Source organism: Python bivittatus, unplaced genomic scaffold, assembly GCF_059951505.1.
Source record: "Python bivittatus isolate LINGU-HERP-01145 unplaced genomic scaffold, Pbiv_v1 ctg000080_np1212, whole genome shotgun sequence".
NCBI lineage: Eukaryota > Metazoa > Chordata > Lepidosauria > Squamata > Pythonidae > Python > Python bivittatus.
In genome coordinates, this window is record NW_028277035.1 from 5,949,503 (window position 1) to 5,972,259 (window position 22,757).

Here is a 22,757-nt window from a genome sequence, read left to right on the forward strand (position 1 = left end):
TATTATAAGTCATAAGCCAATGTTAGTCTAAAAGGGGTCTGCCAGGCTCTTTCTGAATTTTGGCTACCATGGACTAACACAGCTCTCCTCCCATAATACCTGACTTGGGCCATCCGCTATGTCTCAGTCAAATTACATACCTCACAAGCTTTTTATGGCAGTAAAGTGGAGATGGCCCTGCCCGGTGCCTTTAGCTCTCAGAGGAAAGGTGAATGGCAAAGAGTGTAAATGAAATTGCAGAAGAGCGATTCCCAAAGGCAATCTAAGTAGACATGTAGACTGCCCTCCGAGGCGGCTTGTTTTCCCGAGAAAGGAGCAGGTCAGCCCCATAAATTTGCACAACGCAGCCCCACGAATCCAACGCCCTCCCACGAGTGCAGTTGCCCTTCCCGATCAGCCTCGACCACTCAAGCTTTGTCTCAACTCCGACCGTCCGCCCGCTGAATGAGACCCGTCCCAGGGATCCGCCGCCGCGGCGGAGCGCGGGGCGGGAAAGACTTGGGAGGAGACCCAGCCATTGGCCGCCCGGAGCGCCGTCGGTGAAGCGGGAGGAGGCGGCCAGCGCGCGGCAAGTTCGGGGGGAGGCGACTGGCCCCACTTGCTCCGCGTGCGCCCGGAATGGAGCGTAACTTGAGCGGCGGGCTTGGCAACGAGTCTGCTCAGGCAGCTACGGGTAACGGGGGGGAAGCGGCGGCGACCTGGGTTTTTGGCGCGGTCCTCTCTGTCATGTGTGTGGCTGGCGTGACGGGCAACGTGTACACCCTGGCGCTGCTGTGGCGCTCGGGTCGGGGTGCCCGCGGAGCACCTTTGTCCGGCTCCATTGCCAGCCTGGCGCTGGCCGACCTGCTGTACCTGTGCTCCATCCCGTTCATCGTGGGCACGTCAGTGGCGCAGGACTGGTACTTCGGCGAACTGGGCTGCCGCTTTCTGCTCAGCCTGGACCTGCTCACCATGCACGCTAGCATCTTCACGCTGACCGTAATGTGCACTGAGCGCTATCTGGCCGTCACCCGGCCCTTGGCCATGCGGTACCGGGCGCAGCGCTTCCGCAAAATCACAGCCGGCGCCGTCTGGGGCATCTCGCTGCTGCTTGCCCTGCCCATGATGCTGATGGTCACCTTGAGCCAGAGCGGCGATGGCAAGCATATTTGTGCCCCGACCTGGAGCCCCGACGCCTTTCGGCTCTACCTGACGGTGCTTTTCAGCACCAGCATCCTAGCCCCAGGGCTGCTCATTGGCTGCCTCTACGCCCGCCTGGCTGCCACTTACCTGGAGTCGCAGAAGAACCCACCGCGCAAGACGGAGCCCAAGCGCTCTCCTCGCCAGAAAGTTCTCATCCTGGTCTTCACCATTGTGCTGGTCTTCTGGGCCTGCTTCCTGCCCTTCTGGATCTGGCAGCTGGTGTCCCTCTACCACGGTCCCCTCGGGCTGCCGCTCCACATCCAGAAGTATATCAACTACCTGGTCACCTGCCTGACATATAGCAATAGTTGCATCAACCCCTTTCTTTATATCTTGCTCACTAGGAACTACCGAGAGTATCTGCGAAACCAGCATAGGAACTTCTACCGCTTCACCTCCTCCTTTTGCAAGAAGGGCTCCAACTTGCAGTGTTCTTGGAGACAATCATCCTCTTCAGGCACTCAGTGTGAGTCTGGGACAGAGGGCCTGGGCATGGCTGTGTTGAAGGACTGCAAATGAACTTTCTCTCCCTCTTGTTTGTTGGGAGCAGTTTCCAAGCACCGTCCAGGTGGGCCTGAGCAAGGTAAGGTTTCCCATGTGGATGGCCTGTTCTGAAGTTTTCCCAGAGTGAACTAAGAAAGCAATTTTATTTCCTCAGTAACAAACTTTCTTTAAAGTGGATCTTACTCCCCTGTAAAGTATACATAGGATTATGTGCTTTTTAAAATTCAAACATAAATTTTAAACATGTGTTAACTTAGAAGTGACACAGATTACATGCCATAAGACTTTGGTGTAAATTTAAGCATATAAATCAAGAAGCTCTTCTTTTATTCATTAAGATAGTTCCTAGTAAGTGTTACCGTAATATAAAAAGCTCTCAGGTTGTAGAAAATGGGAGAGAGCAACTATTATAATACCTTAATTTAGGCAGAGGTTTTTTTTTTAATACCTTGGAGTCATATGAGTCAGCACATATAAATCTTAGCAAAGAAATAACTTTTTTTTTTAATGTAGGGCCAGTCCTATCCATACACAGAGACATATTTCATCTTAAAAGGGCTGTATCACATATGTCTCAGTTTTGTTGTTTTCTTATGCATGAATGTTTTAATACAGTAGATGATTTTAAAGGTCCTTTCAGAGATAAAATAATAATAAAGATCCCCAATTTAAACTGCAATCTTATATTTAATTACTTGGGATTAAGTACTTTTGAACTCAGTGCCGTTTACTCCTAAGTATGTATGTATTAGTTGTGTAGTACAGTGCTTAACGTTTTACATGTTTGTTGATTTATTCTATAGTAATCTTTCCAAAGGGTGCACCCACCGTAGTTTTTTACTTTACAGTCAGTATTTTGAAAACAATGGCTATAATAACCTTAATGATGCAGTGACAATGGGCTAGGCAAAGTTTATTGCAGGATAAATGATTTTACTCTACAAGTGCTAGTCTTTTAGAAGAGTATTATTTCAGGAACTCAATATCTTTAGTAAACATTCTACCAAGATATACAAAAGTATCAGTTTGTTCTGGTTTTTCATCATTTATGTATAACTTGCAACAGTTCAGTTCTCCCTGTCAAGCACAACTATGGTGGCCTTTGATACATTAATTTTCACATCCATACACTTTGTTTTGTCATACAATTTAGCCAACATTTATTGTAATAATTTTAGTTCTCAGCCAGCAATATGACATCATCTGCATATGAAAGTACATGCATATTCATGTTCCCAAACAACACACCTCTAATGTCATTGCAAGTATTATTATTGGTACAGTATTAGTATTATCCTAAATCAGTTCATTGCAAGATGAAGCCCTCTTCAACTGACTATGCTAGCACAAATCACATAATAATTGTAATAGTTTAAGAGGCACAGACACCACTATGCTGCAGGGAGGAAGGTAGGCAAGCAGCAGCCCTAACTGATCCTTATGGCTCAATTTCATGCAAAGGGTCTCTCGTCCGGCTATATGTGACAGCATCCTTAAAGATCACCAGAGACTTCCAGATTACCACAGCCATGTACCCATCCCTGCCCTGGAATTGCCACTGAAATCTGGAAGGGCACATCTTCAGGGGGAGATCCCACCTCACCTCTCCAAACCCAGTCAGGTTTCAGTAATGCATGTCAGCTTGGCCCTTTCATCCATGAACAAGTCATGGATGCAGTAAGCTTTATTACTGTACAGGCTGACATAGCATTGGTTAAGCTATGATGGTGAGAGAAAGCTTCTCTGAAAACAAGTGTACAACTTTTTTAAAAGTCAAGGTCCACCTTTGGTCTTTGAGTAGCCTGCAGGGCTATATTTGATTTTTAATTACATCTAAAATAAATGATTGGAATAAATGTAATTAAAAGGTAAAGTCTCCTTCAGGATGAGCTCACCACCTTGGTGACTTCATGGATACATCCATATACTGTAGTTCCTTGGCAACAGTACAGAACTGATTTGCCATTGTCTCCTTACAGGATTTTTTTTTTTTTTCAGTTTCCCAGTTTAACTCATAGACCTGGTATTCCTTAATTATCTCCCATCCACATCCTAGCCAGGGCCAGCCTGCTTAGCTTCCCAACCTAGACAAGATTAAGCAAGTGCTGTCATGTGCTGAGATTAATGTCACTATTCTCCACATATTTGATTATTTTTCTTTTGCATTAATAATTATAACTTGGTGACAGCTTTTAAAGGGTTTTTGCAGCTGTGCTCAAGGCTTTTAGGCTGTGTGTGGCCCTGGGGGTTCTAAGGTTATCCATCCCCACCTTAAAGGAATAGGAGGCTAACAATCCTACAACTCCTTTGGAGCCTGGCTAAGGAGTCTAAGCCTTGCCTATAACACCTTTGCCCTTTGGCTAACTGTAGGCATCTTCTCTCCCCCTCATCCCAACTTTTATCTTTTTCAGCTCATTCTCAACTACCCCCCACCCTAGTTTTTCTACTTTTTTCCTATTTCTGACACTTTGCATGTTGTTTTTTTCTGCTCTACACCTTTACATGTTTACTCTTAACTTCTTCCCAGGCCTCTACCTTTTCCAGTTACACTTTTTTCTGCTTTTTTATCTGCTGCTTTTGTTCAGCCCCAAGGCCTCTGAATTCTTTGTTTATTTCCCTACCTCCTGGGATTCCTTCCTATTAACTCCAGGTTCTCCCCATCACCCAGTGCAAATGATATATGAGATCTTTTCCCCCTTTGAATTGTAACAATAGATCTCTTTACTCAGATTAAAGAATGGCAGTTCATCTTTTAAATATTAGTCATCGTTCATTGCCACTGTTTGTCCTAACTCAAAATTTCAAGTCCTCACAGACTACAGGAATACTTGAACTGTTATGAAACTGATGTTGTCCTAAGTGTCTCTGCTTCAGAAGCCACTGCCTTGCTCTTCTTCGCTAGTCCTGGTCCTTATTGAACAATCAAAGGAGAACATCTCAATCAAATCAAAGACTGTGGCTGAAGGTCTCATTCTTTGTTACCAAATGCCCATGGCTTCCACTTTCATCACCAACCAGGAGACTGCCAGGGCCCATCTGGAGCCCTCATTCATATTCCTGGACTTCTCACTCATCTTCCTGTTTCCTTCTACTCCACCCTGCCATTGCTCTTTCTGTCTGACACATACTAATTTTTAGAGGCAAGGCTTTATAGGCAAGCCTTAGACTCCATAGACCTGGAACTAGCGAAAGAATCCATGGCAGCAGTACTACCCAACACACCTGACCTAACCAAGTACACTAAGATCGAAATACCCAGGATTATGGACCTCTTCAACCTTATTCATTGTCCTAAGTGTCTCTGCTTCAGAAGCCACTGCCTTGCTCTTCTTCGCTAGTCCTGGTCCTTATTGAACAATCAAAGGAGAACATCTCAATCAAATCAAAGACTGTGGCTGAAGGTCTCATTCTTTGTTACCAAATGCCCATGGCTTCCACTTTCATCACCAACCAGGAGACTGCCAGGGCCCATCTGGAGCCCTCATTCATATTCCTGGACTTCTCACTCATCTTCCTGTTTCCTTCTACTCCACCCTGCCATTGCTCTTTCTGTCTGACACATACTAATTTTTAGAGGCAAGGCTTTATAGGCAAGCCTTAGACTCCATAGACCTGGAACTAGCGAAAGAATCCATGGCAGCAGTACTACCCAACACACCTGACCTAACCAAGTACACTAAGATCGAAATACCCAGGATTATGGACCTCTTCAACCTTTGCCTCACTACCTATTTTCAGTCTGAGGGACAAATACACCAACAAATCAGAGGAATACCCATGGGATCACCACTCTCAGGACTTATTGCAGAGATTGTAATGCAGTATCTAGAAACTATAGCTATGTATGAACGTTATTCAGATGAGCACAAACACACTGCAGCAACCCAGAACAGCAGAAAAAGGAAACAGACCACCTATATAACATTTTCCAATAAAATGGATACTCACGCAACTTTATCAGAAAGTGCCTGATCACTTAACCCACTACAACGCAACCAACACAAGCTATGAAAACAATAACACTGCCATACATCAGAAACATCTCAGAAACAACCAACAGACTATTACAACCACATGGCATCACTGTAGTACGAATTCCAACTAAAGCCCTCCGAAACATCTTAAGTAAACCAAAAGACCCAGTAGCCCAAGGAGAAAAAACAGGAGTCATCTACAACATACAGTGTAAGAATGTAACAGCCACTATGTAGGCAGAAGGCTAGCAGAGCACATCCATGAACACCAACTAGCAGTCAGAAGACACGATGAAAACTCCTTAATCTCACAACACTTGGACAGACTTAACCATAGTTTCAGCTGGGAAGCTGTCAGCATCTTAGACCAAGCTAAATCTGAAAACGTGAGGGAATTCCTGAAAGCTTGGTATTCACACAAGTCAGCCATCAACAGGCACATAGAGATAAGCAACATTTACACACTATTCAAAAGAGACAATAAAAGGGAAGCAAAAAGACCAGAACACCTCCTTGCCAGCAATCAACACCCAGATAAGCAGGGATTAACACTAGGATTAACACTGGACAAACAATCAATCAGTAAACAACAGCCTAATCAAGGAACTATCAAGGAGAAAACCACACCCCCACCTACACTGGCAGGGCAAGCTACTGTATATAAACAGAGAGCAAACCCCACTCCCTTCTAGCACTGAAAGTGTTACCTAGCTGGGTAATGAAACATCTGCAATCAAGCAACCAAGCTCAGAGAACCCCAAGGACTCCACAGTTCAGCCTTGAGCCACATATATTCTCTTCTATTGGTAACACTCTATTTTTTGTTTTTTCTCCAGTGCCCTTATCAAACAGTGGTGCTGGTTGCTTTCCTTCTTTGTTGGCTTATACTTTAAATGGTTTGTATGCTGGGCAGACCAAAGTTGTAGATGTGCTAGATATCATGGTTTTTCTGGAGACTCTAGAACACTGAGGCGCTCAAAGACAATAAAAAAAAAAGAGGTTAATAAAATACAGATTTGCGGGGAAGGGGAAAGTTGACAACAGTGACTGATACTGAGTTCCTGAAATTAGACTTAATGATGATCAGATTTGTTTCTGATATAACAGTCCTGAAGTAATTTGAAATCACTGAGTCATAGCAATATCCCTTTTCTTTTAGAGCATGCTTAATACTATACTTATTTCATAAATATCTTCTGGAGAGTTATAAGTCTTTGGACCTGTTCTTATGTGCTTATCTTTAATAATTCATCGTGTGTCTGTATTAGTGATTTCAATTGTGAAGTAATACATTTGGAAAGGATGTATAATTGCATTCCATTCCCTCCCCCTTATTTGCCACCAGCCAGCAACTGTCTGGTGAATTAAGATGGCCTTTTCCAACTAGCCCCACGCTGCTAAGCCTCGCTCTTACTGGAAACTAAGAAGAAGCTATTTAGATTTTTCTTCTCTGATGGAAGGCTGCAGCAGTCAAATGCCTGGTCTCCTGCTGATGTTCCTATATTGAAATATAGAGCCGCACGGGGCTAGATGGGAAGTGGTGAAGCTGGCTGTGAGATGTGCTCTTTAGCATGGAGTCTACATAGAGATGGTTTTGTCTATTTGGGATAAAACTGATTTTTGTGGTGAGCAGCTTTCAAAGTGTCTTACTATTACCGTGCTGGCTGGGGAATTCTGAGAGTTGAAGTCCACACATCTTAAAGTTGCCAAGGTTGAGAAACACTGCTCTAGTGTGTTGACTGTAAGTTGACACCATAAGATAAAGCTGCTACATTATATCTTCCAAGTCACTTTCATGATATGTGAAGCAGTCCTTCTTAAATGATGTAATTGGTTTGCTTATGAGGGTCACTGTATGTGACATTTCACCAAACTATGTTAAAATGGGTATAGGAAAAAAATGGGAACATCTGTGTTTGCTGTTACGCATGAAGACTGTGTACCTGCAGGAACATGACTTGGGATCCACTGATAACTAAACATTGTTTGTTTCGTGGAATCATAGAATGTAAAGGTTAGAAGGTAGCTTGGCGAACCCCTGTACAGTGCAGGAATCTATTAATATAGAGTAGAAAGATGTGATATAATTGATCTTTACTCCATCTTTCTACTGTGATGAGTGCTGCCAATAAACCTCCCCAACCTCAACGAATTTAAAAAGTTTTTTTTTACAAAATTACCATTAATGTTCATGGAATAAAATCATTTAAAAATCAAAGTCTAACAAAAAATGCATCTGTACATATTTTTTAAATGGTAAGAGGATAGGGAGGCCAAATGCATCTCCTGCAGCAATGTATTTAGTCACTTGGAAACAGTGCAAGATATGGCCAGTAAAATGGGCTTTGGACGATAGGAACAACATAGCTATTAATAGCTGGAGAAGTTCATATCAGCAGAACTGGCCCATTTGATAGTCAGGCTCTAGGACATTTAGGGCTTTACAAATCAAAATCAGCACCTTAAATTGTGCCCAGTAAGTAATTGGCAGCCAGTACAGATTTTACAGCACAGTTAACAGTCTAGCTGCTACATTTTGCACCAATCACAGCTTCTGGATACTTCTGTTGCAGTAATCAAGGAGAGGCTGTATCCTAGGTGTAGAAAACTCTTGCCAAATCCAACAGCTCCAGAAGGGTTGCAGCTGGTCTATCTGATGTACTTCTGCAAAAGTGCTCATTGGCATACAGTAGCACTGCCTGCAAATCCACTCACAGCTTAAGCTGAAGAAGTTCTCCCAGGTTGCATCTGCTCATTCAGGAGAAGTGCACGATGTTCCAGACAGTCTGAATCTCAATCCCTGAGTCCTCATGTGGTGGAAAAGAGAGAGGGGTTCAATACCTGAATGCCTGCGGCAGTTTTCTGCATCAGTGTTTGTGCGTGTAGACAAAACATAATATATTTCTTATTTCTTAAGTGTGAAGTAATAACTGGCTGTAGCAATATTTGTTTCACCTTTAAAAATAAATGGTTTGGGTGGGCTTTTTGAATTTTCATCCCCTTTTTTCCTGCATGTTCCTTTGTTGGTCTGAGATTGTTCTTTATTGCTAACTCCACTGATTTGTCCCCTATTCCATCTGAAAAGAGAAAACAAGCCCTTTTAAGTATATATGGAATATTTTATCTTGATCTTAAAAGGAGATCAGGATTAATTTTAATTTGCTGTATTTCTCCTGATGCTTTGTTTTTGTTTTTCTAAAGAAAAACAGGCAGGAGCTTTGACTTCCCTTTCCTGTTTGTTTTAAAGTAAAATACTCTATCCATAACTGAATATAGAAACTATACATTTTCAATGGCTGCATGATGCTTTAGCACTTGAAAGAAAGCATTGTGTCCATGAAGTTCTCTTGATCTGCTTGGGCCAGTTGTGACTCAGGTGCAACAACCTCCCCCTCCCCAATTATTTCCTGTTCTGGGTTTGGCCAAAACAAACCTCCAAATAGTTTGGGTGTTTTGGCATGTGGAATTGTTAGATTCAAGCCTCCTAGACAGCAAAACCTCTGGGTGACCACTAGTTGGCAGTAGAGAAACACCCAAAACTCTAACATCTTGTTGCATTCTAGTGGTTGTTTCAATACTTGCAGCCCACAACTGATAACCCTACCCTTTAAGTTTCCTTGAAATCGGAGCAGCCATTTTCCAGAAATATCATGTTTTCCTGCCATTTATGAGTGGGAGATGCAAATAAAGATATAGCTATAAGTCCTAAAATAGGCTTGATATAATTTATAAAAAAGAAGGGGCGGGGACCTCATATCCAACCGAAAACAAGAAAAAAATAATTGTTGCATACATTTTGCATCATCAACCCAGCTGGTCCATTAATATTTTTTAGTATAGCTTTGTAAATAGATCTACAAAAATTACTGGAAGACAAGCATTTATGCTAATCCACTTGGTAAGAGTGAATGATCATGTTCTTAATTAATAGCATATGAACCATGTCGTAAAGGCATTTGCTGAGTTTGTCACAGCTTCTCTGGCAGCTCTCCTAGCATTCATACAAATCCTTGTTTTCTTGCCTTGCGTATTAACTGCTTCTCTCCCCCCTTTTAAGTACTCATTGTTAATTTGATATTTGAAATTCTTCAAGAATGCAGCTCTGCAATTTCCGAACAAAGTATATTCAGTGCCATCGCCTTTATTATTTACTATGTATTTATTTGAATTATGGATATGCTGCCTTTTATGACATAAATTCTACAAAAATATCTTAGATGCAATTTCACCAAGAATAAGCAAAAGCAAAAAAAATATTTGGGGAAAAGCATTTGCAAAAACTCCAGAGATTTAACCTCCGAGGACAGGGGGTGGTAATAGTTTGTGGAAAGTAGAGAAGTGTCTAGCTCAGTGTTTCTCAACCTTAGCAACTTTAAGTTGTGTGGACCTCAACTCCCAGAATTCCTCAAGGGAGCAAGGGAGTTGTGGGAGTTGAAGTCCACACATCTTAAAGTTGCCAAGGTTGAGAAACACTGGTCTAGCTGAACAGGCTTCTGTGTTGGTTGTTTCTTGCCTAGACTACAGATGGCATGAATAGAGCGAATAGAGCTCCAGATAGTGGATTCCTTATTGCAATCCAAGATTTGAGTCTCCATGCATTCCTCAATAAAATGGACTAACCCAGGTTCTGAGCATGCATTAGAACATTCTTATCCAGCCCTTGATCATTTTTCTGGAAGTGCCCATAGGTTAAATACTTTTCAAACTTCCTTAATCTGCAGGACCTTTTTTTGTCAATCTCTTTGTCTCAAGATGTACATTAGACAGCCAGTGTGGTATAGTGGTTAAGACATTGGGCTGGGCAGGCTGACCTCTGTTGTCAGCAAAAAAGTTTACTGGGTGACTTTGTATCAGTCATACTCAGCCCAGCCTAACTCACTAGGCTGCTGCTGCAGGGAAAAATAGGAGGGATTGCTATGTATGCTGCCTAAAGTTCCCAAATAAAAGCTGGGTTGTAAATCTAATAAATGAATAAATTTGGTAAGGAGAGGAAGGCAGGAGGCTATAAAGCCTTCTGGTGCAATCCAGTGCTTGTCTACTCAGTATGAAATCCCATTGTCTTTAGCAGAATTTATTTTCTGATAACCGTGTACCCGATTGCAGGTTTATCTAACACACAGCAGAATCTCTCCACTAGATTATGTTGAATCTACCTCAAATCTGCATGAAAAAGTTCAATCAGAGCTTTACTTCCATAGCTGCAAACCCAAGCATTAAAATTCATAAAACAAAAACTGTCTTCTGGAATTATTGTTCACCCATTAGTAAATGAAGCAGGATGCTCTTAGGAAAAGATGTTTAATCTTTATTTCTATCAGGACATGAACAATAAAGCAAAATAGGAAGAGATGCACATGGCACTTCACCAGGAATGTACTTTATCTGAAGCTACTTTATTTGCATTCTTAAATTAACTGGAAGTCTGTGAATTCTTAATAGAAGAAATGGGGGGGGGAATCTCTTAAGCGGTGTGAGGTCAGGATGGCAACTTTGCAGGGGTCAAGACAGTGATGTGGTTGATGCCATTGAAAGGGGTGATTTTTCTGGGGTTAGGGAAGGTTCTTGAGGTTTTGCACATAAATAAAGCCTTCACTTCTTCTTTTTTAATCCTGCCCCAAATAATGGAAAACTGAATTCTTTTTTTTTAGCAGTTAGCCATTGAAATTGATAGCAAAATTTCTGGGAGCTGGAAAAAAAAGGCATTGAGAGCCACTTACAGCTTGCTAGTCTCAAGATGTCCACAGTAATGTAGATGCAAGCTTAGTTAAGGATAAACAAAACGTTTGCACCTTAAAAAATTCTGTCTTGTGCAAATGTCCAACACTTTCAGTACCAAACCAGCAAATTAGTACATGAGCAGTTTACCCTTTGCCTGAGCAGAAATAGCTTAGCATGAGGACCAAGACCAAAGCTGGCAGTTTTAAAAGAAAAAAATGGAATTGCATTAGTCCATTGTGTTGCATGACTCCTGTTGAGTTGTTAGATACTACTTTTCTGTCAGGTTCAGCCACACGAGAGAGTCCGGAAATCAGCTCTGCTTCTTTATTAGCTTGCACCTAACAGACAGAATCTTGCCAGACTAACTCTAATTCCCCAACGAGAGCAACAATAACCATCAAGCCCTTAGGGAGGGGCCAGACTCTTTCTCTTGACTTTCACACAGTCCAGCTGTGGGCTGAGGAGATGCTTGGAATGTCACTTCCCCCCCTCTGTAACCTTGAAGCTCCCTTCCAGAATCCTCCCCGCTCATGCCTTCCATCACATTTTCAGCCTCTACAAGGATAGCAGTATCCGCTTCTCTGGCAAGCTGCTGTAGTGACACATTGAAAAAGACAGTAGAGATTGGTTCAGGACCAATATGAGATTGATTCCATATTGATTGATAGATTGATTTTCCTTGCTTTTTTTTTTTTTTTGGAAGCTGCAGTAATGGCATAGACACATGGGAAAAATGTTACCATTTGTTGCTAAAACAGCACTGTGTCCTCTTTCTCTCTGCAGATTGAATTCAGAGATTTGTGCTTGTTAATTTCCTGGAGAGCTGTTCCTTGTTTTGGTTCCTATGCAGACATGCACAAAGCGCCCTGGTTTTGGTTTAGATAAGTTGCCAATATCTTTATTGCTTTTGTGGTGTGAAACTGACTGTAGCATGGTTCCTGTCTGCCAAGATAATAGCAAAATAGCAAACTGGACAAATAGTGCAGCACTGCTCCAGTTTCTCTGAGTGGAAATAAGGATGAGGAATGTGGGGTTGTCTCAAACGGCTGGTGGTGAAATGCATTCCAGTGGCTCCCATGCCTAGAAGCAGTACGAAGAAAGGGTGCGAAATGGGTATGACAGCCAGTCTGGACAGAAATGTACTTGTAAGACATTGCCACATCTCAGATTTGGAAGTCTTGTGGTTGTCCAGTGTCCAACAAGAATGGGCTTTCTTGTGCTGAGAGACTTGTTATACTGAATATCTGTACTAAGCAAGAAAACATATACTGCTGAAATGAAGTCAGTGAATGAATAAGTATGACCCTGTAAAGATAGTGAAAAATAATGCATGTTTCAACATAATGGAAGTAATTTCAATAATATAAATTTATGGCCTTGTAGCATAGAGGTGTATTACTAGAGGTTTCAGCCTTTCTGTCTGCCCTATGGGAGACTAAACAATCTCACAGAAGATAAACCAAATCAAAATTTATTAGAAAAAGTAAACTGTAAAAAACCTTTTTAAACTTTAAATATCCAAAATACCAACATTCAAAACAAAAAGAAAATATAATGCTCCAAGCGGATTACAGTATGGTGTTGGTCTACTGCAAATCGGAATTTTCATAGCAGAATCTTGAAAGGAATGTTGCAGGGATTTTAATTTGTTACAATTCATCATAAGGTTATGATTACAACCTCATGTTCAGCCTGAAAAATGGGTAAAGGTTGAAATTACATGGAATTAATTAGCATGTACAGAGAAATTTTAAAAATAAATAAACTTGACTTAGTGCCACGGAGAAACTTAAAAACAGTCTAAATCCTGTCCAGAAACATGTACCTTCTTCTACAGAACGAAGCATTTTTCTTAAAGGAAAAACCCTCTGATTTCTTTTAACTACCCTTCCCCTTTTCCTGGAAATTTAGAACTTTCTAAATTTCTACTTCAGAACTGAGGCTGGTATGGGAAACTGTGCTTTTCCCATCCTCTATTCACAGCTTCTGCATGAGTTCTACATCAAGATTTAAAACAACCAAACTTTTTATATTACCTCCCAGAGAGAGAGGGGGGCTGAGGGTATCTGTGTTGTGTATGGACAAAGGACATCTCTTTTTCTTGTTGAATGTGTATTGACAAATTGAGCCTGTCTAGCAAGCAAGGAAGTGTCATTCACAATAGCTAGTTTTTCCTTAACTCTTTTCATGTTTGAAGCTCTTGGACTGGAATTTCCCCCATTTCCTACAGAGAAAAAGGTAGACAGCTATAAGATGTCTTTTGACATCTTTGATAAGAAGGTTTGATAAGGAGCTGTCTGCCTAGAAACACCCCAAATTTCAATATTTAGCTTGTGCAAACTTAAAAGAAAAAAAAAAAAAAACTAGCCTTGTTACATGGCAGATAGGGTTACCTGCCCCTGGACATGTTCCAAGGCCCTGAGTTCTGATATTGCTTCTCAGGCACCAAGAAGGATAAAAGCCATATTCTAATTACACAGGAAAAGACCCCGTACAAACAACTGCTAAGTATGGTAACCTCCTACACATAAAGCCAGAACTGAAAAGTCTATTATACTATTAGTTTTGGCTCAATGCAAAACATTTTTAAACATCTGGAATGTATCAAAACATTGTGAGGAACATAGAAAATTCCTTCTTCCTTATCCTTTCTACCCACTTTGGCTATTGTGCCGGTGGCTTGCATCCAAATGAAATTCTGAGCCAATGAGACTTGGTGCCAAAGGGTTATGCCAGAATCAACAAGTGATTATGCTAAAATAGCAAAGAAAATTTACATGATTAACTTTAGTAGTATTAGAGTTTCACTGTAATTATTGTGCTGATCATAAAGACACAAATCACTCCATTAAGTCTTTTAATACTTAAAAATGTGATTATAAAAGGGACCTATTAGGCCCCATGGAAGAGAGAGAATACCGTCAAGCAACTATTACTTTTCAACAATTTTAAATGGATTATATGCAGAATGAGGTTTAAAATACTCCTGAGATGTTTTCCGTATGGGCATATATGTGAAAACATGTACAGCCATGTATATAATCATGTGTCTATTTTAGCACAGTTACACAAGTGAAATAGTCCTTGTCTTAGGCAGCATGAAAGGAGAGATGTATGGCAGTTCTGTGAGAGCAGTGAACAAGGGCAAAAAAACCCAACCCAAACCAACAACAACAACAACAAAAAACCATCCAAAGCAAGTTGTATGATTTCAACTATCTTGTTAACATTCTCATGGTGATGTAAATCAGCATTAGGCATCTAAGCAGCAAATTATCAGTGAGAACCAAATTACTGAAGGGAGTAGAACGCCTCTATTCTAATCTCCTATGGGATGTAACCTGAGCATGATAAGAGAAAGAGCTTCAGTGTGGCTCCATCATAAAAAAATAATAACCCCCCTCCTTTTTCATATGTTTTGCAACTGCTTTATAATATGGCTTTACTTTTTTAATATAAAGGGGTGCATTGATCATCTGTGACTTGGAAGCTAATTTTGATCTGTGCAACTGATTCCACTTTTAACTTAAATCGGCAGATTAGAACCTACCTTTAATGTTTACAATACATAGTATTCTTCCCAGCCACAAACCAGAAAGGCTGCTTATCATCTGAGGTCTAATTTTCCACAGACTCTCACTCTCCTTCTCCACTAGCTGTAAAGGTAAACAAGCTTTCAGCCTTGCATCTATCTAGTGTGGTAGCCCCTGTATTTTATTCTACTTGTACGTGGGGATGTGTGCTGGAGAACAGTGGGCATGCACTTGATATGTTAGGGCAAGGTCTACCTTATATAGCAGCCTTCCCCAAACAGTTGGACTACAACTCCTAGGATTCTCCACCACTATATCTTAAGGCGAGTAAGTTGGAGAAAATATAGCTTCATTTATATGTCAGAATCAACAGGAAAATGATCTGCAGATAGTCAAAGTGGACATGAATGGGGCAGCCAGCTCGGGATACAGCTTGTCACAGAAAATTAGTGCTCTCACTGTTACTGTGTTTTTCTCTCTTGGCATAGAGAGAGAAAGACGGTGAGAGATAAAGAAGCAGAGTGGAAAATGCAGAGTGGAAAATGCAGGGGAAATAACATGTAGGGAGGGGGGGCAAATCAGGAGGGGAGATAAAGGGAGCAGTTTTTCTTCCAAGTGATTAAAACAAAAGCTCAACTGACTTGAATGGAAGGGGTTCTCTCCTAGGTAAGGGGGAGGCTTTTCTTTCCAATGCAAGTAGGGAGATACTGCTTCATTCTCATTGCCAACTTAGGACTGAGCTGTTAGCATGTACTCTTACTCTCTGTATTTATCAATGACATCATGCCAGAGCTGCAGAAGACTAAGCAAATCATATGGTTGAGTGTACGTTCAAACATCCACAGTCTACTATTAAAAAAATTGCAGCATGTGGAAATAAAACTCTTAAAGTCAGCAGCATGGATGGTGGCAACATGGATGGTGAACAAAAATAAATACTTTTGCTTTCTTTACTAAATGTATTCTATAGAGCATCAGTTAAATAGTGTCAGTTAAACTATAAATAGATCTTGGAACAGTTCATTGGGGTTTGCATATGCCAAAGGAATTTATGTCAGTCAGGCATAGATGATTGTAATGATAATTATGAGACAATTTAATTCTTCTCTGGAAAGCAAATTAAATTTTGTTTAGAAAACAATTTTCTCATTAGTATTTGAGTGGAAGATCTATAGTGAAATACAAAGCCCTAATCTTGTCAGAGAATGAGAGTGCATTCAGAATATATAATGTAGATTTCCTTGCTACTTGGATGCTTTGCAACTTGCCAGAAAAAACTGGACAAACAATAAAAACTGAGAGGAAGCAAGTGGGAAGAAAAATCTCAAGTGCCAGTAAAATGTTTTCTCTAAAAGTTTGATAGGTTTTAGACAAGATCCTATATCAAGGACTCTGCAATTGCTGGCTGAAACACATTGATTAGAAGTCACTGTCTCAGACAACTACACGTTTTCTGTTTGAAGGAGGCACTATAAGCATATTCTCAAGTGGCTGCAAGAGAGAAGCCAAACACTTTTCCCTTGACTTCTCATTGACCAAAGTGAATGTTGAAGCGGTCTAGCAAATATGGAAGTATTCCTTCAGTTGCCTGTATAGTTTAACCATGAATTCCTGTTAATTAACTTGATCAGATTTTTTTGGGGGGGGGGAGAGAATAAAATAGCTAATATTGAGAATGAATGAATGAATGAATGAATGAATGAATGAATGAATGAATGAATGAACTAATTTAAGACAAGTGTCTTATAGTTCAGTGGAAATCAAATCAGGCAGCTTCTCTGGCTGGAAAAGTTAGTTGGTGGGCTGGATAAGGGTTTTTTTTTTTTTTTTTTAAAGGCATATTAGGTATTCTGTTTTCTCACAGAATGTGTGTACCTGAGATGACTTTACAGATTGTCTAGTCAAGCTCTTGCTCAGTGCAGAAATTCACCGAACCATTCTTGGCAGGTGGCCATCCAGGTCACATTTGACAAACCTCCAGTGAGCAGGAGTCTACATTCTTCTAGGCAGAGGAGGACTGTTCATGAAAGAGAAAATGTCTTGCTTCATACCTGAAACAAATCATCAGGTTCCAGAAGTTCTGCTAAACTGTTTGAGATCAGCCATGGTTCAGCAGAAAAAGACAGGATATTTTTGCTATTTCTATGTTTCAGCAAAACAAAATCCAGAGGTCTCCTGGGATGATTTTATTGAACTAGTAAGGCAATCACTCCTTCTTCCCACTTGCATGGACCACCCCCCCATCTTCCCGGTACCTTCCCTTTAGGGTTGTACAGTGCTTTGGATCCGAAGCAGAAAAAGTGCGTACATTGCACCTGTTAGCACCTCTTTTAAAAAGCCACTTCTTTTCCTGGACTGCGTGATACCTGTGAATCTCAGGAAAATACCTCTTTGAAGTAAGGAGGTACCGACTCTGAAACACTGTACATCCCTTTCTTTCTCAGCCACTGCTAATGTCCCAGGATGGCATACTGCATTTGTTCACCTAACCCCCTTCTTCCTAGCGCCTATCCTATGTCAACACTCATGTCTGTGCATCTGATATCCAAGACCCACCACCCCAGCTTTGGCTGTTTCCCACTTCCTAACCCCTTACCACTTCTGCCCACAATCTTTTGGTCTATATCTGGAACAAAACAGACATTTCATGTTGAGACCTAAACCCTGAAGTACATTTTTCAGTTTGAGCATGATCACCCCAAGCCAGCTGTTCTGTTTATGGAATGTTTTGCACATCCTTTTCCAATGTTTAACAACAAATTTGTCCTGACATTCCTGTTGGTCCTTGTCGCAACCTCAGGCCTAACAAATTATGGTGTCAAAGTGCCATCCCAGCTTCAAGATGGGGAGAAATGGGAGTAGGATTAATACAGTACTGGCAAGACAGAGTGGCCTTGGGTTCAGAAGCCAAGAATCCAATAACAAATACCGTGTTTAGTTCTCAATGGGGGTTACACTGGAACTGGCTTATAACCTGAAGGTCTTTCTGGACTCACAGCTCTTGCTTGATGAGCAGATGGTAACCATAGCCAGGAGGGCCTCTACATAGCTCTATCTTTTTTTTTTTTTATAATGTTTTTTTTATTTTTACAACAAACACAAGACAAACATAAACAAACAAAAACATAAAAAGGCATAAAAAAGCATCTTCCATTTTATACCGTGTGTCAACCAGTTAAACTCGTTGGTGCCCCTTTCATAATCTTAAATTCTCATATCATCTATTCAAAATATACTTGTATACTTATCAATTAACAATTGTTAATCATTCATAGCTAATCTATAAAATCATATATTACAAAAAATTTTAACTTTCAATAGGATTAGTAATACATCTCCATCTATCTATTATATGTGTATATATATAATAATTAATATCAAATTTCTATTATAAAATTTCCTAATCTATTACATTACTATATTTTCTCATCTAATCATTAATAAAAACAAATCCCGTGTCATATAAAATTGCTTATCTTCTTACTCTAATTTCAAATCTCAATTTAACTCATCTCTGCACATTCCATAATTTTGAATAACTTCCTCCTGCATAACAATATCAGTTACAATATCAATTACAATTCTAACCAAGTTACAGTTCTAACCAGATTTCACTACATGTTATACAATTTTTAACTATATATCTCAAATTTATACTTTATTCCAGCGCTTGCATAATTTTGAGTTCACCCTTTTCATTCAATATCCCAAAATATCTGGCTGTTCATTCCTTTTTTCTATATTATTGGATAAGAGAAAGCAATAATAAGTGTCCTTTTGAACATTCTGTTTTTGGAAGCTTCTGTCAGTTCCATCATTGTTATATTCCCCTGATTTTCTCTTTAAACATCTGCAATAGTTTCTTTCAATATTGTTTTACTTCTTCTTTTTGTACATTCTCTTAGTACGATTTTCCATTATAATCTTGTATAATCTTTTTCTCACCCTCAGTGCCAAGAACAAATCTGTCTCTCTTCATTTATCAGTTGATTAACCCTTTTAATTCTCAGTTTATAGGCCTCACAATAATTCCGTTTAATGTTTCTGATTTCTTGTACTATTTCTTCCTTTTCCAATGATCCCGTTTTATGTTTAATTAAGTCCATTTTAGCTTTAATATCTTTTTTCTTTTTTTTTTTTTTTTTTTGAGAATTTCTGCAGCTCTTCTTCCAATTTTTTATAGTCATCCTCAATAGTTTAAAGATCTTTTTCTGCATTGTGTTTCTCGTATAGTCTATTATCTTGATAAACCTTCATTGAGTCAAAGGATTCTTTATCTTTGTTCTTGCCAAAAATAAGAGAAAAAAAGAAGCAAAAGGAGAGAAAAAAAAAAGAAGGAAAAATAAAAAGAAAAGGAAAAGAAGGAAAAGGCTAAGCCTCTTTAAAAAAAAATCCATCTGGGGGGGGGAATAGAGAGCAAAGCAGAGCTTCTAGCAGAAAAAAGAGCTACTGCCACTAATCAAGGCTCTTGTGACTGGCTCAAACTTTCCATCTTAATGTTTTCAAAGTCGCTTTCAACTCCACTTTCTTATTTATAGTTACGGATGGCACCTGTATAAACATGCACATCCCACTATCTTTTTAGAAAGCACAGGGTCTTTGAGCGTGCGTCACAATGAAAAAAAGCACTAAGTCGCGCCTCTAAATGGCAGTGCAACTTTCTTTCATTTACTTTCTCTTAACTCCACTTTCCCCATTTCAAAGTCAAAAAGATATAAATTTCTTATAACAATAAAGAAATCTTAGTAAAATAAAGGCTTAAAATAAAGAGTTATTGAGTATTAAAAAGAGAAAGCCAATCCAGTTAAAAATATATTTTTTTTAAAAGAAAAACATCTTGTCAATTCCACTAAAAAGGGAAAGTTGAAAAGAAAAATTTTCTCCCCCTTCTTTTTTTTAATAGGGTTCAATCTCGCCGCTTAATCCACTTTTCTTCACTTTTAAAAATCTCTTTAAGTTACTTAAGGTGTTCTCTAAGAATAGTTGAATAGTAAAAGTCCATCTCACCCAGTTGACACCCTTCTCTTCCATCTTCCTTTGGAGCTGTCCCGGCTTTCGCAGCCATTTTTGGCTGCCTCTCCTCCGCCGGCTTCAAGAGCTTCTCCCCGGATCGATCTGGGACTTGCGGCGTCCCTGAGATCCGCGGGACGCGCCCTTTGCGTTCGCCATCTCTACGGGACGGCTTAGGTCCATCGGGACCGTCCGGGAGAGGAGATATCGGCTGCCATCCTGGGAGCCCAGGATCGCCCGCCGTATCGCCGCGACGCCAGCTCCGCCCTCCTACATAGCTCTATCTTGTTCACCAGTTACCACCTCTCCTTGAATGAGAAGCTCTACTCACAGGCATTCATGCCTCAGTGGAAGAGAATATAAGTAGCTCAGGTTTGAACTGTGGAGTTCTTGGTACTCTCTGAGCTTGGTTGTTTGCTTGCAGCACTGATATTACCTAGTTGGGTAATGAAATGCCTGCAAGCAAACAGCCAAGCTCAGAGAACACCAAAGACCCCACAATTCATGTCTCAGTCACCTCTCAACTGGACTATTGCAACATCCTACATATGGGACTGCCCTTGAAGAGCTTCTGAAAGCTACAGTTGATCTAAATAGTTACCGGGAAATTCCAACTCGCCCATTTAACACTAGTACTCCACGAGCTGCACCAATTGGTTCCAGGCACAATTCAGGATGCCTGCCATCACCTTTAATACCTCCATGGCTCAAAATGTGGATATGTGTGAGACTGCCTACTCCCAATAGTATCTGCCCATCCATTACAATCAGGTAAAATGGGCTCCCTCCACATGTCTTCACCAGGGAATGTCATCACCAGGGAACTGTGGCTTCTCAATTCCTACTCCCTTTCTATGGAACAGCAGCTTAGACAAATGGTCTTTTCCCTACTGGTTTTCCAGGCATCACTGAAACATGGTTATTCCTTCAGGCCTTAAAGATTGAAATGTTACATACATGGCTTGCAATACAAAAAACCTGTACCAGAGTTCTGTGTGTCAGATCATGCTGAATTTGTTAAACTTTGAACTTGATGAGCATTTAACATCTAATCCTTAAGAACTGTTGTGTGAAAGGTGTCTCACTGGTGTGGATAAACTTTGTAAATATGGCTTGTCCCAACTACTAGTCTGATGGAGACTGTTAAGGGTAGGATGGAGAGCTGCATTTATGTTTTCTTCACAACTTATGAGATTTTTATGCTGAGAAATGTACATTTCATATATTAAAACGTCACTCATAATATGACAGGATGCAAAATAATGCTTTCAACTTAAAGCACTTTCCTATATAACTTGATTGGAAAACATTTCCCACAGTTAAAGAATATACAATCTAGAGAAGTTCTTAAACTTTTCCTTTGGCAGAAAGGATGCCACTGAAATATTTATTCTAATAATTGCAGTACAATTTGGATGAGTCAAGCCTATTGTTTCAATTCCAAATGTTATTTTTTAAGCTCTGCCAATTTTATTTTTATGTTCAGAAAAAAAAAATCTTGAATTGTTAGAGGACTTTGAAGTTATTTTACACTACTTGATAATTGAATAACTGAGCCAGCCAAGACAGTGTTTATTCCAAGGCAAATTTTAATGGACTTTAAGATAATAAGACTAAACAAGCTGATGAGCCTTTTTTTCCCCAGGCAAATAGAGAAATTGACACACTATCAAGCACATTATTCAGTAGTTTTATTTATTCTGAACAGCATCCTCTTCCTGTTTATTATGTGAAATCATGGCTCAGATCATATACAACTGGTTTCTACAGGGATAATATTTCCAATCATCAAAGCATGTGGCTCCTTCCAAGGAGGAACATATTGCAACAAGGATTTAGAACAAAAACCTGATACTTTGCAATGTCCACAGAATTGCAGGATACTCTTGTGTAACACTGCAAATGATTAAGGCTATAAATCAGTTGTTTCATAGGTGTTCCAGTTTTTTTCCAAAATATAAATAACACCGTGGAAAGATGAAGGATTGGTGGGGTTGGGAACAAGGCATGACAAAACTCCTTCTTTGCAATATATTCCTGAGTTGATCTGTCAACATATTTCATAGGGCACCACAAATTGTGATTTTGCAAATTAATGAAAGGAATATTTGAAGTGACTACTAAATGATGGAATGATAGTATTTCCAGCCCTATTGTGCAGTACCCTAAGAAGTTGGAAAGGAAAAGCCGAATCATTTTTTATTACTAACTTATAAAAGCAATGTTATAGGAAACTTAGAAATATGGACTTTAAGGCACTGTTTTTGCAACACTTAGAAGGAAACGAAATTAAAAAGAAAAACACACACACATAGACAATTTACTTCACACAAAATTCAATGGAATTTACATGGTAATTTAAACGTTTCTTTTTCCCTCCCGCACAGTTTCTCTTGCCAATCCATCTGGCCGCTGCCTGTTACGTTAAAACAGGATCCCTGATACCATGGTCAGGATTGCAGGTAAAAGAAATGGTGATGGCATAACGAGTGCCCCAGTGGACCTTTTCAACATGATGGAGGTTCTCTGAGCCAGATGTGAAAAAGGAAACCCGGCCTGCAAAACAAGAATCTATAGTCAGGAGGGGAACAAGATGCAGATCATTTACCTGACTACTGATTCCTAGGATGCTATCATCAGCTACTCATCCAGGGACATCAACCATCCAAGATTTGACTGTTGTCTGATGGTAAAGCTACCCTGTTCCCAGATCCAAATATTGCTGTACAAGAAAGTCTGATAAGTATTTTTTTTTAAATGTGTATATGCTTAGTTCTGGAATTATTAAAAGAAAGGTTTCTTTTGCAGGACAGCAAACAAACAAACAAACCTCCTT

At 40.1% G+C, this 22,757-nt stretch overlaps 2 protein-coding genes across 2 annotated transcripts in view; one reads left to right on the top strand and one right to left on the bottom strand.

The window, feature by feature from the left end:
* Positions 1-468: 468 nt before the first annotated feature.
* On the top strand, positions 469-22,461 carry LOC103058014 (urotensin-2 receptor-like). The gene is made up of 2 exons (XM_025173954.2): positions 469-1,765; positions 22,309-22,461. The coding sequence occupies exon 1, from the start codon at positions 619-621 to the stop codon at positions 1,699-1,701; it is 1,083 nt and encodes a 360-aa protein (XP_025029722.1). The 5' UTR covers positions 469-618; the 3' UTR covers positions 1,702-1,765; positions 22,309-22,461.
* The window catches only part of OGFOD3 (2-oxoglutarate and iron dependent oxygenase domain containing 3), a 61,455-nt gene continuing 60,179 nt past the window's right edge, over positions 21,482-22,757 (bottom strand). Inside the window, exon 9 of the mRNA XM_088133429.1 lies at positions 21,482-22,477. Within this exon, the coding sequence (XP_087989555.1) occupies positions 22,341-22,477 (137 nt within the window). The 3' untranslated portion in view covers positions 21,482-22,340. The remainder of the gene's footprint in view (positions 22,478-22,757) is intronic.

Coding starts and splice junctions, on each gene's coding strand:
- LOC103058014 (XM_025173954.2), top strand. CDS start 619: ATGGAGCGTAACTTGAGCGGCGGGCTTGGCAACGAGTCTGCTCAGGCA.